The sequence below is a fragment of the Cydia splendana genome, chromosome 16, assembly GCF_910591565.1.
Source record: "Cydia splendana chromosome 16, ilCydSple1.2, whole genome shotgun sequence".
In the NCBI taxonomy this organism is placed as follows: domain Eukaryota; kingdom Metazoa; phylum Arthropoda; class Insecta; order Lepidoptera; family Tortricidae; genus Cydia; species Cydia splendana.
In genome coordinates, this window is record NC_085975.1 from 5,293,554 (window position 1) to 5,310,628 (window position 17,075).

The 17,075-nt window shown below is 35.1% G+C and overlaps 1 protein-coding gene across 1 annotated transcript in view; it reads right to left on the bottom strand.

Moving 5' to 3' along the window:
- LOC134798104 (formin-1-like) overlaps window positions 1-17,075 on the bottom strand; it is a 47,114-nt gene that overhangs the window by 14,267 nt on the left and 15,772 nt on the right. Inside the window, exons 2-3 of the mRNA XM_063770444.1 lie at window positions 1,554-1,762; window positions 199-368 (exon numbers count right to left, since the gene is read on the bottom strand). Of these exons, the coding sequence (XP_063626514.1) occupies window positions 199-368; window positions 1,554-1,762 (379 nt within the window). The remainder of the gene's footprint in view (window positions 1-198; window positions 369-1,553; window positions 1,763-17,075) is intronic.

Sequence of the window (17,075 nt, forward strand, 5' to 3'; positions counted from 1 at the left end):
CTGTTTTGGTGGTGTAGCTGGAATGATAGTTAAACAAACTTACCGGTTTAATATGACCGGTCGTGGAGGCGTGGAAGTCGCCTGCATGTTAGATGGTATCACGGAGAGCGTCGGCAGTGTTGGTGGTGTTGGTGGTAGAATGGTCGTCTGGTGGTCTGTTTTGGTGGAGTAGCTGGAATAGTGGTTATACAAACTTACCGGTTCAATATGACCGGTCGTGGAGGCGTGGAAGTCGTCTGCGTGTTAGATGGTATCACGGACAGCGGCGGCAGTGTTGGTGGAGGTGGTGGTGAGAATGGTCGTCTGGTGGTCTGCGTTGGTGGTGGCGGCGGTGGTGGAGTCGGCAACGGTGATGATCCAGGGATCTCGTTACCTGAGGATTTCAATAATCATTATTATTTGATTATAATTTGTCCCTCGTTGGAGTAATAAGTTTCCTTACTTAAATGCTACTTATTTGGACTCTCAACTCAGCTATTTTTGCGAATTAATTAAAATCGCCGGTTCTGATTCAAGTACGCGGCGCATTTACTTGAACTCTAAGAGCGGTTTCGCACTACGTCCGATCCGAATCCGATCCGAACCCGTGAAAATATGGTCCATAGTAGCCGTAGAACTATTTCTATGGTAACTTACGCACTAGATCCGATCTCCGTCATCCGATTTCTTTCCGTCATTCAACGTGTGCGGTGCGTAACTTACCATAGAAATAGTTCTACGCCTACTACGGACCATATTTTCACGGGTTCGGATCGAATTCGGATCGGACGTAGTGCGAAACCGCTCTAACTATGTATATTATGTTTTATGCTGTAGTCATTTGTCTTGTATAAATCATCGGGTGACAAGCAAAAGTCACTAAGTAGTTAAGTACTATCAAAAAAATAAAGTAACAATGCACTTTATTACACTTGTAACACGGTTTATTGTCCAATAATTTCACTGGTGTTAGTTAGTGACTTTTGCTTGTCACCCGACGAAATGATGGGCGGATGGGCTATGGGATGGATAATTAATTCTTGCCACTAGTGACTCACGCTAGACCGGGCCGGGGTCGGGCCGGAGATTCTGGCGCTTCGTTTTTTATGAAAAGCACCAGGTGATCACCGATCAGCCGTCATAGAAAATGACACAACGTCATAGCGTGAGTCATCCTTAAAGCATATTGGGCAAGTTCATGTTTTGTAAACACATAATATGGGCTTTGTTGCCTAGTTCAAAATTTAAATAAACATCATTCAAGAAAATACCTTGAAAAAGTCCAGCTTCTGCAAAACTAAAAGGTATAGGAAGCGTGCATGAACTGTAGACGGCAGCACAGATGCCGCCTATTAATTGGCGCGAAGCATTATGTAAAGTTTCCATTTTTAGATTTAAGCCACTAGATGGCAGACCCTACTTTACAAAATAGAGCCATCGTTTAATGTAGGGGGCAACACCTGCTTATAGAAGCGTGAATTGTTTTCGCTTTCGATTCAGGTCACGAGATTGCAGACCCTCCAATACGCACGGTCTGTATTCGGCCTCTGATGAATCACAGTCATATCTAACAGATACTTACTAGGGATTGTATTAAAGTGGTCCCTGGTGAGCACCTCCTCGAAGTACCTAGTGAAGTCTCCCGTGGGGTCCCATCGTGAAGCTACCTTCTGCCAGTCCTCAGGATATTCAGCCTTCACTCGCTTGATCACTTTCACTGCTGTTTGCTTCTGACTTTCTGTGCATCGGACACATTTCGTTCGAAGCGCTTCTGGGAGTAGTTCTGGAGACAAAATAGAAGGTTAATAAAATGGAGAGAGAAAATTTATTTCTAAAATCTTTTGAATATTGTACGACTGATGAGGGCTGGCTGTGCCAAAACTGTTTGTAACCATACTTACTATGTTTACAATAACTGTAGGTACATATTTTATTCGGTTTCATAATTCGGTTCGAAACTGTGGTTCGTGTTCGTACGCGCAGCCTTAAGTGTTAGGTTTTTTTAACCTTTTAACCGCCGTTAGACTGATATATAAGACAAACGAAATCGGGCTCATTTCGCCGCGGTCTGATAAATAAGACAAAACTTCGTGTAACTTCGTACCGCCAGCGACACGAGTACGCTCGATGAAAAATTATATGGCAGTTAAAATAAAGGTTGATAGATGAAATATTATAGTTACATCAATGCTGCATGCTGATATGAAACATATTATGTATATTGGGGTGATCGAAGTTTTGAAAGGTTTTTCAGTCTGTGTTGGAATTTATTACCCTAGGTCAAAGAGAATAGAGTGTATAGAGGCGGATTGTCAAAGTAAATTATGGAGCCACTGTAAATTGACCGCAATCTTTCGACAGAAGATTAAAACTGTTAGAACGCCATTTGACTTTGATCCTTATTCTTTCACTGATATGAGTTAACTTGTTAAATATTAATATTAACGCCATCTACTTGACTGTAGGCCAAAGGTATGGTGCAATCTTTTCGAGCGATGGCGCTATAACCTTCAGCCTACTCTCGAGTAGATGGCGTTAATATTAATATTTAACAAGATAACACATATCAGAGAAAGAATAATGATCAAAGTCAAATGGCGTTCTAACAGTTTTAATCTTCTGTCGAAAGATGGCAATCAATCAATCAATCAATCAATCAATCAATCAATCAATCAATATTTTTATTTGTTAAACATAGGTACATAGGTGTTACAATTAATTACTTAGTATCACTATGTCTTACCAGCATTGGGTATACAAATTTATATGCGTTGGTAAGTTTAACAATAAACTGCATGCATAAGTCTTACCTTACTCTAAACATTAAATAAATATTGCATTAAATTAAATTAAATTATTGTCTCTTTTATATTCGTCAATGAAGTAATACGCTTTGTTTGATAAGAATGTAAACAGACGTTTCTTAAATAGTTTTATGTTATCTGTATTTAAAATGTTGTTTGGTAAAATATTGAAAATTCTTGATGCCATTCCAAAAACACTTTTAGATAATAATGCCGTATTGATTGAGATGGTATTGCTAATCTTTCCTTGTTGACGTACACTATTAAAGGTTTGGAACTGATTTTTATTTTGCTTAACATAACATGCAATTTCGTAGATATATAGGCATGGAAGAGTCAGTACACGTAGTCTAATGAAATGTTCTTTACAAGAGTCAGTTGGCGGGATACCACATACGGCGCGAACACATTTTTTCTGACTTTTGAAAACCATCTCACGATCAGAACAATTGCCCCAAAACATAATTCCGTAACGTAATGTTGAGGTTACGTAGGCATGATATGATGTAAGAACCGCTGATTGGTTTACCAACTTGTGTAAGTTATACAAAGCAAAAGAATATTTATTAAGTTTATTACAAATTATTTCTGCTTGATTTTCCCATGTCAACTTATTATCTACTCTTAATCCTAAAAAGATTGTCACATTTGTTTCCTCTATTATATGGTCATTATAAGCTACAGTCAAATTATTCATTTTATTAGTCCGTTGTTTAAAGCTCATTATTTTAGTTTTATCAAAGTTTATTTTTAAATTATTTTCATCAAGCCATGCAATTACCGTATCTAATCCTATTTATGTCTGATTGATAAGTGCTTATATATATATTTGCGTTTTCTGCCGAGAAAATTATGGTACTATCGTCCGCAAAGAGGACCATAGGGAATTCGATAGCTCTAGGTAGGTCGTTAATATATATTAAAAATAATAGAGGCCCCAGGATGCTCCCTTGTGGTACCCCATACTTTATTTCTCTGATGTCTGACGAATATGTCACTTCGGTTTTAGACTTGACGCATAATTGACTGATTTGCGTTATTTGTTTACGACTGTCTAGATATGATTTTATCAGGTCATGCACATTTCCGCGTACTCCATATTGAAATAGTTTGCCTAGTAAGATATTGTGATCAACGAAGTCGAAAGCCTTTGACATGTCCATATAGAGGGCACTAACGGGAATCCTTTTATCTACATTTAACATGACTGGTTTTAACATGTCATAGACAGCCATGTTTATTGATCGGTTCTTCCGGAATCCTTTTTGTTCATTTGCGAGTAGATTTTTTGTTTCAAAATATTGATAGAGCCTGTTATATATTACCTTTTCAATAATTTTTGAGAAATTGGAGAGCAATGCAACTGGACGATAGTTTTTAGGGTTTTCTTTGTCTCCTTTCTTAAAAATTGGTTTCACGATCGCTATTTTTAAGATATCTGGAAAAACACCGGTCTTAATGCAAAGATTTACAATATTACTCAGTGGCTTAATGATAACACTACAGGATTTTTTAATGATTTTCGTTGATATGTCATCGTATCCCGTACTGTTTGTATTTTTTAAAGAGTTTATGATCACCAGTATTTCATTTAAACTCGTCGGTCTTACAAAAATAGAATTAGGCGTGTTTTTAATAAGATTGCGATGCCGATTTTTTTCATTGTTATTATTGGTTTGATTACAATTAATGTCTGTATGGATACTTTCAATAAAATAGTTGTTAAATGTTTGCGCAATATCTAAAGGCTTAGTTATTGTTTCATCACCAACTTTTACTTGTCGAATACCTTCTTTTGGATGGATTGATTTAGGTCCGTTAATAATGTAAATAAATGTACTGTAGCTACATAATTTACCATGACAGTAACTCTCTATTTCAAATTCTCTTTGCCCTAGGTACTACTATATAATATTAGCAAACATCCTTTACAAATCAAAACAATCGTTATCATTGAACAGCTATGACCTAGCCAGTCGAGCTGAGTCCTTGATATGATTTAAGCCTTTATCATGCAAACCGCGTCAGAAATTCTTACTTAATAGACTTAATTCCAGAGCTAACCGCCTCCAAGCAACGGCATCACTTAACACAGCATACTTATTCACGTTTAATTTTTATACTGTATATTTGTGTACAATAAGTAAGTAAGTAAGTATTTAAGTTAAATTGTTTTTTTTTTTTTTTTTTTTACATGGAAAAAATTATATTTTAATTCTAAAGTTGTACTTGTGAACCACAGGCTGTTGTATAATGTTTTCGAAAAGGTTTTAAATTTTGTTTAACAAGGATTCGGTTGAGTAGGTATAATATATCTAACCCGTTTGGTCCACGGAATGCGAATACCTAATGTTTAGTGTTTATTTCGTTTTTCTACTGATCATTAATATAAATAAACAATAAGTTTCTTAGCATCGTGGTACGTTTTTGTATTATCGTATCCACTCCATTGTTATAATCCTGATTTTAAATATTTTCAATTATGTACCTTTATTTAGGGCACTACAGCACACTACCTACCAAGGTATCTACTAGTGTCAAATAACATCAAAAATGTTGTAAAAAGGGCCCAAAAGAATAACACTCTAATGACTGTGTGGGACTCCTATATTAGGATTCAAAGAAATAATTAATCAAGTATAGTCGTATCATCGAGAGCGTGGAATTGCATATGTAGTAGTATTGTTTGTTTACAGGCATTCTATATTTGAATTTTCTATTTTCTTGTACTATCAGCATACAACCACTACAAATGCAATTCCATCTTCTCGATAATTCAACTATAGAATTAAAGCGTATTAATATTTATTCTGACATTACAAGAATCAACATTCGACAATTCAAGTGACACCTACTTATGTATTGTTGACTTAGTGAACGCAGGCGGAGGTAAGCAACCGAAAAAGGTTCGCCACAACTGTACAATAATGTATAATTTCGTTAGAGGTATAACTGTTCTAAAATCTTGACAATGATTAATATTAGCCAGACGTCATGTTTTGCAGAAAAATCTTAATACCGCGTAGGAAATTTAACACATGGTACAACGACATCTAGCGGGTAATTTGGAAACAAAATTAACTTTTTGCAAAATAATCCTAACAAATACAAACAGAAGTTGGACAATGTAAATTATCCAATCACTAGCGACCCGCCCCGGCTTCGCACGGGTAGTTCAACCAATTTACACAAAACCTTACCAAATTATACACCTTGAACCTTCCTCAAGAATCACTCTACTATTCATAGTGTGAAACCGCATGAAAATCCGTTCCGTAGTTTTTGAGTTTGTCGCGAACATAGGTACATACCTACAGGCATACAGACAGACGCGGCGGGGAATGTGTTTAATAATATGGATTGATTGAACTTAATATTAGTATCAGAAAGAGGCCAGATGAAAGACTGACAGTGACATTATACTGTTGTATTCAAAACCTAAAGTATTTTTAAGTTCTACGATTATCCTGAGTATTTAAGACACACGCAAATGAACAATTAAATCTTATAATTAATTGTATAACAAACTGCACGTAAATTAAAACAAATGAGACGTTGAAATCTGCTCGAAGATGTTTATCATAACTTAGTGTTGCGACCACAAAGATTAATTTGCGACCATTCTTGCTTTATCTATGGTCATTTAGTAATTTATAATTGTCATATTACTCTGAATAAGTTTATTTACTTAAAGGCCCATTCTGTTTTAATAATTTGATATGGTTTTCAATTTTCATCTTAAATACTTGAGATGGCGTGCGCCGTTGCACCTTGAAGGGCGATTCGAACTTTATAATCTCGGTATGTAACTGTTAATGTGGCTACTGACGAGCCTTCCAATAGTCCAAATAGCGTGGCTGCACTCCAAAATAGGTCCGTGAATGTCAAAAACGTACAATGTTTAATATTAGGATGCCGTCCATTTGGATGAATCCATTTGGCAGGCTCGTCAGTGGCCTGCTTTATTGAATATAATCTGTTAGCTGCTATAAAAGTGAAAATGAAAGTCTTTCTTCTTAATTATAGGCATAAAACAATGCACTTGTGAAGGACAAAAACAATCACAGGTTCTAACCCTACACCATAGCCGGGTCAAAATACTTTTATATGGTTGTGTTTTGTCCCAAAAAAAAAACGTGACGGAGTGGAGCTTTTTGTATGAGACGACATATTGTTTTTATTTAAAATTTTCTCATGTTAAATATAATCTACAGCTAGAAAGACATACAATAGCACTCGTCTTTTTTTATTTATTTGTTAGACGAAATAGATAGGTACAAGCGTGACAGAGTGGTCAGAAACGAGACAACGAAAATAATTTGGTCCCAGCCCCGAGAAGATACCGGCGCAAGAAACACGGCGGTTTCAGTGACATTTCTTCAATTTCGTCACTATTGACAGCTGACAGATCATCCTTCTAGTTGGTCCTCACGAAATGCAATCAGGACTATCAGGAGTCTCCTAAGGCATCTCGCTCACACTTATTCGTGCGCGTGTGATAACGCAAGGTTGTATCAAAATAAGACCAAAGCCTTACCAAGTTATTAACACAGAATCGGTTTCCTAGTTATGTAAGTAACGGCTTTATGCTGGTCACGGTTACCATATGTGTGTCATCATGTTTTGTTCATGATTAATTAGTTATAATAGTCAAAGGTCAGGATGGGGCAAGCCCGCGTGGGTTCAATTCACAACAGTAGCAATGACTAATCGCTACATGAAAGATGATATATTTTGAAGCATGCTTTGCATCGTGTTTGCATCATTAACAGAGTCGGAATCACTTTTTTTAGCTTTTAAGATTTTTTTTGTTCGGTAGGTGGGTATATCGCTAACTATATAATTAATTAGTTTCTATTCGCTATAATTTAATAGTGTCAGTACGGGGCAAGACTACGTGGATTCAATTCATAAGTTCATAACAGTACTAATCACTACATGACAGATGATATTTTGACTGCAAGCTTTGCATCATATGTAGTTAACGGAGTCGGAATCACTTTTTTATCTTTTAAGTTTTTTTGTGGGTAGTTTAACGTCAACAAATTAATGAGTTTCTGTTCAATCAATCAATCAATCAAATAATTTATTTGCCAGAATACAGTTTTTGATTAGTTGGTAACACAGTTTTTTTTGCTCAGTGTATTCGGCCCACATACAGGCATGCAAATATTAAATTACATAAATACCTAACACATAATTTAGGACATTTTTAAATCAATATAATCAAAATTTATTAGATAAGCATAAAATAATATCAGAAAAATAAATAATAACAATAATTAACATTAAACAATACAGATTATATAACAGTCCCATTACATTCAATAAATTCCTTAACAGTATAATAACATTTGTCCAATAACCAATTTGTCAGTACACGCCTAAAGAAAGGTTCCTGTAGACCTTATTTCTTCGGGTATGCGGTTATAAATTTCGATGCACATGTTAAAAGCATTTCGTCTGTAAATATTTTTTTTTCCAAGCGGTTTATCTAGTCCATTTAATACTCTCACTCTTGTCCTTCTTTCCATAATTTGAGTCCTGGTTTTAAAGTAATGTGGATTTGAGGTGACAAATACACTTACTTCGCGTATATAGATGCATGGCAAGGGTAAAACATGCAAATTTTTAAATAGTGGGACGCAGCAGTCGTCAAATTGTGCGTTGAAAATAGCCTTGACACACTTTTTCTGGATTTTGAAGACTCTATCCTGTTCACTATACTTCACTGGTTTATTTTTTATAATCCGAGCAATTTTTAATTTGTTATTTGACTTCGTTATTTTAGGCAAACCACATTCCTAAGTAATTAACCAGAGTACAACCAGAGTATTACCTACATTACCTATGTACTCGACTCGACTGATTTTCTAAAAAGTAAAAAAAAAAAAATCTTTATTGCAACTTTGAGTTGTTACATAACATTGGTTCCTAAATTGACTGTTGTTTGTGTTGATTGATTGACTGAGTTGGGTCTTAAATTGACTGTTTGCACATAACCAATATACCAAAACCGGTGTGTTGTTGATCTGTTTTTGGTATTTATTAGAATTAATTCTATCTCTAAATCACGGGTTTTATAAACACATTATTTAGTGGTTTTATTTCATTCAGAACAATGTGACACGATTCGTCCTTAACCACTACAATACCTACAATTGAACACAACTTAATAGTTAAAGAACTACAATACTTTTAATTGGATAATTACAAGTATTGTACGTAATATAAGATGTTTATAGAATACCACTGCATCTTATAATAGGGATGATGCGTCGTAAATAAGTAGGTAATCGGTGTTTTATATTCCATGCTCGTATGAGCTGAGCTCACACGGCAACGCATGTGGAACATTTCCGAGTGCGCGCGTGCTGGGTTTGCGCACTGATTAATTTGTTTACATCAATGCCAACTCTAAACGGTATTGTAGCCCGCTTACAAGACTTGTCATTTTAGTAGCTTTATTTTAGGTCATACATTGATGTTTTTGGTATAAAACCAAACGTTTTTACAGTACTGTAGACTTATATCGACCGGGATATGGAATTTTGTATTAAGTATACAAAAGGTAATCAAATCACGGTCGATATCCCGGTCAATATAACGTAAGTCTATTGAAACGATTAGGCAATCGTGAATAATTCAAAACTGTTATTGTTTTTACGGTAATTGAAAAATTGAAATTAATGTTTTTAAAATTGATTTACTACAATAGTCTACTATAATGACGCGGATTTTTCAAACTTATAAATGTTTATTTCAGTAGATAGGTTAATATTTGGAAGCATATAACGGATTACATTAAAATTTTGAAAAAAAAACTTAACTAAATTAAACTACTAATTTTTAGTTGTTAACGTGTTGCTAACTCACGTAGGCACTCATCTTTCTTCGTAGTTATGTATAAGGAAATTATAAGGGATAGCCTATAATAAAATTGCACTATCCTTAACATTACGTGTATTATAATAGGTATTGTTATAAAAACAATTGACAAGTAATAACCTCTTCAATCTCCACATAATCAAGTAAGCGTGGAAGCAAGTGATTGTGTGAATATTTACAATAGGTATCCATTGTCTGTGTCTATGTCCGTAAGTAACCTAACCATAGATAATAGAAAAAAAAACGAGTTGCACTCCGGGAGTGCCGGCAGAAGTGAAAACTCAATTACATTGTAACAGTTTTTCGATCAGGTCACGTGTGCGTCTTACGAAGCGTCTTACGTCTTACGCTGTCGCGAGTTTAACATTTTTTCCCCATCACAAAAAGTGCACAGCGCCGCTAAAGAAGTTATCACTTCAAAAATCAATTGAATTGTGACGCCCATTTGTCATGGCAGCAATTAATGGACCGTTTAGAAGAGAGGATAAACGAGAGAGAGAAAATTGCAAGAAATCGAAGAAGTCATGCATATATAAATACACAAACAAACATCATGAGTACAATGAGTAGGTAACTGCATTAGAAATTTTAGAAATATTGGAAAAACTCTACTAAAGTCAGGCTAAGTCAGGTAAGGCCATACAATAAAGAATAAGTTCTGAACAGAGTTTGATAGCACAGAGTGTGCAAACTACATAAGTTTGGCGTTTATGATAACACCTCTACACTCTGTGTTATCTTATCAAACATGGTGCAGAGTTAGCTTAACCTGACTCTAATGAGTAATGACATAAAACAGCATTGTAACATATTAACAAAACCCTATATCTAGGAATGCATTGTCACATCTCTGCGGTTACAATAGGTATAGACACGTCGTAGGAAACCGCAAATAGATAATTTATTTATATTTCGTCAGATACGGTCTCGGGAACCGACCACAACTTGTTGAGTATTCACCACGCGTCCTCTGATTGTGATTCCTCAAAATATTATTTGTTGGTGTCATTTTTAATCTATTGGAACGTGATTATTTTATAAAAAACAATTATATTTGTTGAGTATAATTTAGTTTCAGAGACTAGATGGGAAAGTTCGAATCCTTCTGACTTATTTCAAGTCAGGTTCTACTGGTTACCTTAGGTCAGGTTGCAGAGTAGGGTACCTAGAAAGTTTCATGCATATCATGCATGTTATGATATGCATAAAAAGAAAATCCGATGAACTACAGAAGTCTCTTGGAAGAGGACGAGGGTGACGACCATAATGTGAAATCATTACAATTAGGTTCTGCCAAGAGTGAACGATCGAAAAAAATAATTTATATGCTGCATTGGACAGTGGTCGGGATATTGTAAATAGATGCTAGTTAGTGCCTTCACGAAATAGTAGCTTATGAATGGATATCTCGTCCGTTTTGTATGACCGTCATATGAACTTCCGATGTCAGAAGAAGAAAATTTTGGTTACTCGGTAAATATTCGGCAGTTCGAACCGAATTAGTTTAAAGTTAGTTATGGTTTGCCCACGTTATGCATTGATAATGGTCCTGGCGTACGTTCTTTTGTCAAACTCTTCCGTATAACACAGTCTTTGTCTCTCAAAAGAAGCTAGCCTTGCGAACTGTTAGTTCGCACAGCATTCAGCTTGCATCTCTGAGCCACGAGTATAACTTGACCTAGAGATACCCTTTTCCAGGTCATGCCAATCTAGAACGTTTTCCCAAAAAATCTAAATATATTCCAAAAGGGTCGGTGATTAATTTAAGGGCGAGTCATATTTCCCGAAAGACCAACCTAATTTGTAGTAGTAGTAGTAGTAGTAGTAGTAGTAATCACTTTATTGTACACAACACAGGTTTACAAAATATTTACAGAAATAAAGGTACAAAGGCGAACTTATTTGAACCTTAAATTCGAGTGCTAAGGTTGAAATTAAATTGACACGATGTGGTAGATTAATCGTACTATGCGTAGAAAAAATCTAATCCAAACAAAAACATAAATGTGAAATGAGAGCCAAGTTCAATATTAGAATATGTGTCGTTGTTGACTCGCCGACAAAAGAATTGGGATCAATATGGGTGCCAAGTTCTGTGCTGTGTAGAAAATCCTGCTTTCTTGAGTTTACAGTGGGGCTTAGTCAATTTGAGTAAATATGTCCCATAATATTTATTAATCATTTCATTTTATTTATTTTTCGTCTTAAGTTAGGTTATTTATAATATGAATATAAAAGTAAAATATAAAAACACTTACAAAAGGATAAAAAATACATATAAACACATTATAAAAAACCTAACCTAGGGTGCCGCCAGCAGCTGGGCAAGGCCCAAGCATTATTATTTATTTATTATTAGCTATATAGTATATAAGTCTCATCCTTGTGAATATTTCATCATATAAATAGATGTTTACCAGGCACCTTTTTTGAATATAATTAAGATTTAAAATTAGCTATCCAGACGCTGACGTAAATGCGGAATTGATTTGTCTTAAATATCCATGTGATTTGTATTTATAGAACTCATCTTATTGTTTACTAACATGTTTATAACAAATTCTATAATTTTACAACATTAAATATGCCGTTTACCTATGATAATTCTGCCCACATTGATATTTTGATGATTCGTTAGACGATAAATTAATTTAACTTGGTTTACTTGGTTATTTTAGATACAGTCCGCTGCAGAGATAGGTGACCCCCTGCATACAAATATCTATTCAGGGGGGTTTGTTATCTCTGCAGCTTACTTTAATATTAAAACAATGCCACATTTGTTTTACTTTTAATTGGAATCGCTGTACTAATATCATCAACAGCCAACTTTCAACACTATACAATATTAAACTCTATATTTTTAATCGTTTAAAAAACAATAACATTTACAACGACCGAGAGCCGTATTGCTATATACGTAAAACAAGGCAGCGACCCCTGACTATGTAAAATTAGAAAAACATTTCTTACGAAAGAGGCAGCATAACTTCCGGGCATTTTTATAACTGGCTGGTTTAAAGAAGCCACAACAATAAAAGTTTGCCAACTTAACAGTTATCTGTCAACGCTCCTATTTCTTTGGATTTAGGTTTAAAATTGCTTACTATGTTGTAGAGGTAGTTTTGCGGCCAGATTATGGCATTTAAAATAACTCAGTGACCACAGAACACAAAATAAACAAAGTCTCACGTTTACTAGACTACGACGAGTTTGTTTATTAGCTTTCCTTTGTTTTTTAGGGCTGTTGTACTTGTACTACTGGACTCTAAAAAACCGGCCGAGTGCGAGTCGGACTCGCGCACGAAGGTTTCCGTACTATTACGCAAAAAACGGCAAAAAATCACGTTTGTTGTATGGGAGCCCCACTTAAAATTTTATTTTATTCTGTTTTTAGTATTTGCATAGAAATACATCATCTGTGAAAATGTTAACTGCCTAACTATCACGGTTCATGAGATACAGCCTGGTGACAGACAGGCAGACGGACAGACAGACGGACAGCGGAGTTTTAGTAATAGGGTCCCGTTTTTACCCTTTGGGTACGGAACCCTAAAAAACGTACTCCTAAATGGCTGATCAAATTTTCTAAAAGACTTACGAATTGCTGATCCTTGAAATGCTTGGTTTTAAAAAGCCTTCAGTGTTTCTTTAAACAGAAATATCGACAGTTCATAGTAATATTAAATCTTACGTAAGTATATAGGTATTACCTACCTGTTAGACGTCGTGTAACTAACTTATATTGATTTAATATGTTTCTGTTTATAAATAAATAAAAATAAATATCTTTGTTTACGAGTACATAATTAACAGTCAATATTTAAATTACGAGTTTTAAAGTACGCAGTAATTTGATTTAAATAAAATTAGGAAATCTAAAGCAATTTTTTGCATCAATACGTCATGATCAAATTTTAAAAATCTTAACAGGACCTAAATCTTCCAAAAGAAACGTGTGTTCCTATTTTGTTATAATGTGTAAAATTATCATTATCATATAATTCAATTCATTTTAAGTAGGTAAAACTGGGTTCATATCATAGTATCTAAGTAAGATTAAAATAGATTGGATATATTTTATTTCCCTTCCATTGGAAATTACATCTTATTTCCACTTAAAAATAACACAAATCCATAAAAAATTCGTCAAGTTATACAGAAAATAATAATAAGCAACAAACAATTAATAAAATATTCATAAAAAAACCAATAATGTCAACGAAAAAAATCGGCCGTTTAGCAAACTTCTGTTAAATTTTTCGGAACTGTAAGATCAGTGTGAACATTTCTTTATCATGGCGGCCTCAAGATCTGTGTCACACAACGGCGCTCGCGCACAAGGAATGCGATCGGCGAAATCGCAAATACGAGATCCGAGTAAAAGTACATTGTGTGCTAATTGGTCATAATACGTATGAAAACCACTGACACATTTTATTTTTTACTTTATTTATTACAACAATGCAAGTTTATAGTTTCTGACCAATTCACTTACATGCTAGGAACTCAGATAAATTATCAAAAATAATAAGGATACATGCGAACTAATCAAATTTTAATCAAGGACATAACAAAAATATAAAAATCATGCGCATATAAACGTCAAAACAAATTTAAATTGTCATTTTATTTACACTCTAAGAAAACAAGAAAATAAAATAATATCAGAAAGAGGGTAAAACAATATAAAATAAATTAAATGTCAAAACAGGATTTTGGTTTTACGCTATCTATTTTACCTGTATTGCGACATAATCAGATGGGAATTGGATTTAGGAACTGTGACTAACACTTCCGAGTGTATTCAATATGTGAGGCAACGGCAACTGGTTCTGCCAGTTACATAATACACCATATACCGTGGTAATCCGTGGTATAGTGCTCCGTTATGCATAACAGTCGTAAGAGGCATTAGAAACCTCATTCAATTATTTACTGTAACATATTGCAATAAATTCCAATTTCTAATGGCTGTTATGCGAGATAGGGTCTACGTAAGCGTAATCTTTGACAAAAAGATTTATATCATTCGATCGCATTTTGTTTATTTCTGTTGCTGAGTATGCTAGTAGTTGACACTAATATGATTATTCGAATTTCATTGTGTCTGTGGACTTATAAAATCATAACAATTTAATTACTTATTACAAAATTAAGGCTAGGCTGAGCAAGTGAGCACATATTGATATAGTTTGGCAAGAGTATACGCAGAGAGAATCGTACTGCCTTTTTCTTACACTTTTTAGTATTATCACCTTAAAAAAACGGATGAGCCTAGTTTTTTTACTGTGGGTACTTATTGCTACTAACAAATTAGTTTGCCAGAGTATACTTTCAAAAGGACTTACCTGTAAACTAGATTCTTATTGTAATCTCTTAAATTTATGGCAAAAACGAAATTATATAGATGGTCAAGCAAATCTTGTCAGTAGAAAAAGGCGCGAAATTCAAATTTTCTATGAGACGATAACCCTTCGCGCCTACATTGCCGCTTTTTTCTACAGACAAGATTTGCTTGACCATCTATATATGTCGTACTCGTGACGTCACATTATTCGTTACTTAGATTGACTTAGGTACACTTTAGAGTCTAAAGTTTAGACTTTAGACACTTAGTTTAAAATAATCTTTTCATTAGATATATGATCTGTAATAATGCTTTAAAAAAAATTTGAACACCGAACAATGCTTATTTAACAATACAAGTAACACCTTTCTCGCATTTCACGCGACCTGAGGGCCTACCGCGAACCACATTCGACGTATTGCCTCCCTGTCACACTTACGTACAAATTCACAAGTGCGACAGAGAGGCAGCACGTCGAGCGTAACCACGGTAGGCCCTCAGTAGTTACGCGGAAATCGCGGCAACACCTCTTGTACTCTCTCAAGCTATGAATTAACTGTTGAGTCCGTAACCTTTTGAGACCTGCCAATTAGTTACCTAATAACATGACGAGATTGTCACGTGTGATGCATCCTTTACATAGACTACCTACCACAGATACCTCACTATGAAGCGTTTAAAATGAAGAATCGCAATATCTCATGAACAGTCTTCGAAGTAGGTAATGCATTTACCGACATGTGGAATTCGACGCAGCTATTTGCAACAAATTGTTGTCTAATTGTACTTATTCTACAATAGTCAACAGTACATCGATTACCCCTATAGCTTAATAGCTTTAGCTTTTTTTCTCTATATATCCTGCTACCCTAAGGTTGTCAGGAAGAGATCGCTATCGATAAGATCGCCTGTTGCTACCTTTATCTACATTGTAAATTTGTTTTATTATTCTTGTGCAATACTAAATATTTTACCACAGAATAGTACTACCGTACAGAAAGGACACTTCCTACAAAACCGAAGTTTGACAGCGATTCAGAGACGAATCATGCTGTCCATTTCCAATGTTTCAAAATTCAAGTCACGTAAAAGGACGTCAAGTTGTGCTAACCCTAATAATTGCTCGGAGCAATGCTGAGCCGAACGGAGCCGAGAATGCCCGAAACGATGTTTAAAATGGCACAAACTTTGCTTAGATGGACTTTACCTTTGCTCTACCTTCTACAGTCTTAAACACTGTTTGGAACAGTTGAGAAGAATTAATAGATGACGAATTTAAATTATTTTATTATAAATAATTTGATGTTAAACCACATGTTCTTCAATTTGAAGTCGGAAACTATGTTGTAGATTCTTGAGTATGATTACGCGGACAACAATTTTAATTGGCTGAGAATCGCCATTAGAATAATAATGTCATACACGTCATGGCATCGCATTAGTTTGATAGCTTTGAATAATAAGGTATTGTTTTGATCGGAGATAATTTAAAGCCAATATTGTTTGTTATTTCGTTGTTTGGCTGAGTTACTTTACTTTGCCTAATTATGGAAACAAAGGCCCTAGGCCCTACTACATAATAAATAATAGTATTAGCAATATTAGGTATAGAAGGTTAGTACGCTATTGGAAAAAACCCAACTACCCAACCCGAGAACTCAAGACAGATCGTCTTAGCGCCGAAGGATAAGGAGAGCCGACCCCACCTAATGTGGGATAAGGCAAAGGAAAAGAAGAAGATTAGGTACTTATAGAAGGTTCACTCTCTAACAAAACGCGTCTATTACGACAGATATGACCGCAAGGTGGCGTAAGCGCGAGCAGGCGTCCGTTCCGTAGCGGTGCGCGGCAACTACCATGGCCAGATATCAAAATTGGTGTGGGCCGCATGTACTTGTAGCGACGCGACAAAATCGCAGAGAGCCACGCCAGGCACTACAGCGAAAAATTCAAATCGAAATTTCTTTATCTGCCTCTTTATTGCGCTTACCTATTCGAGCCATATATAGAGACTATATATTTTTATAGAGGAAGATTTTTGTTTTTTGTACCAG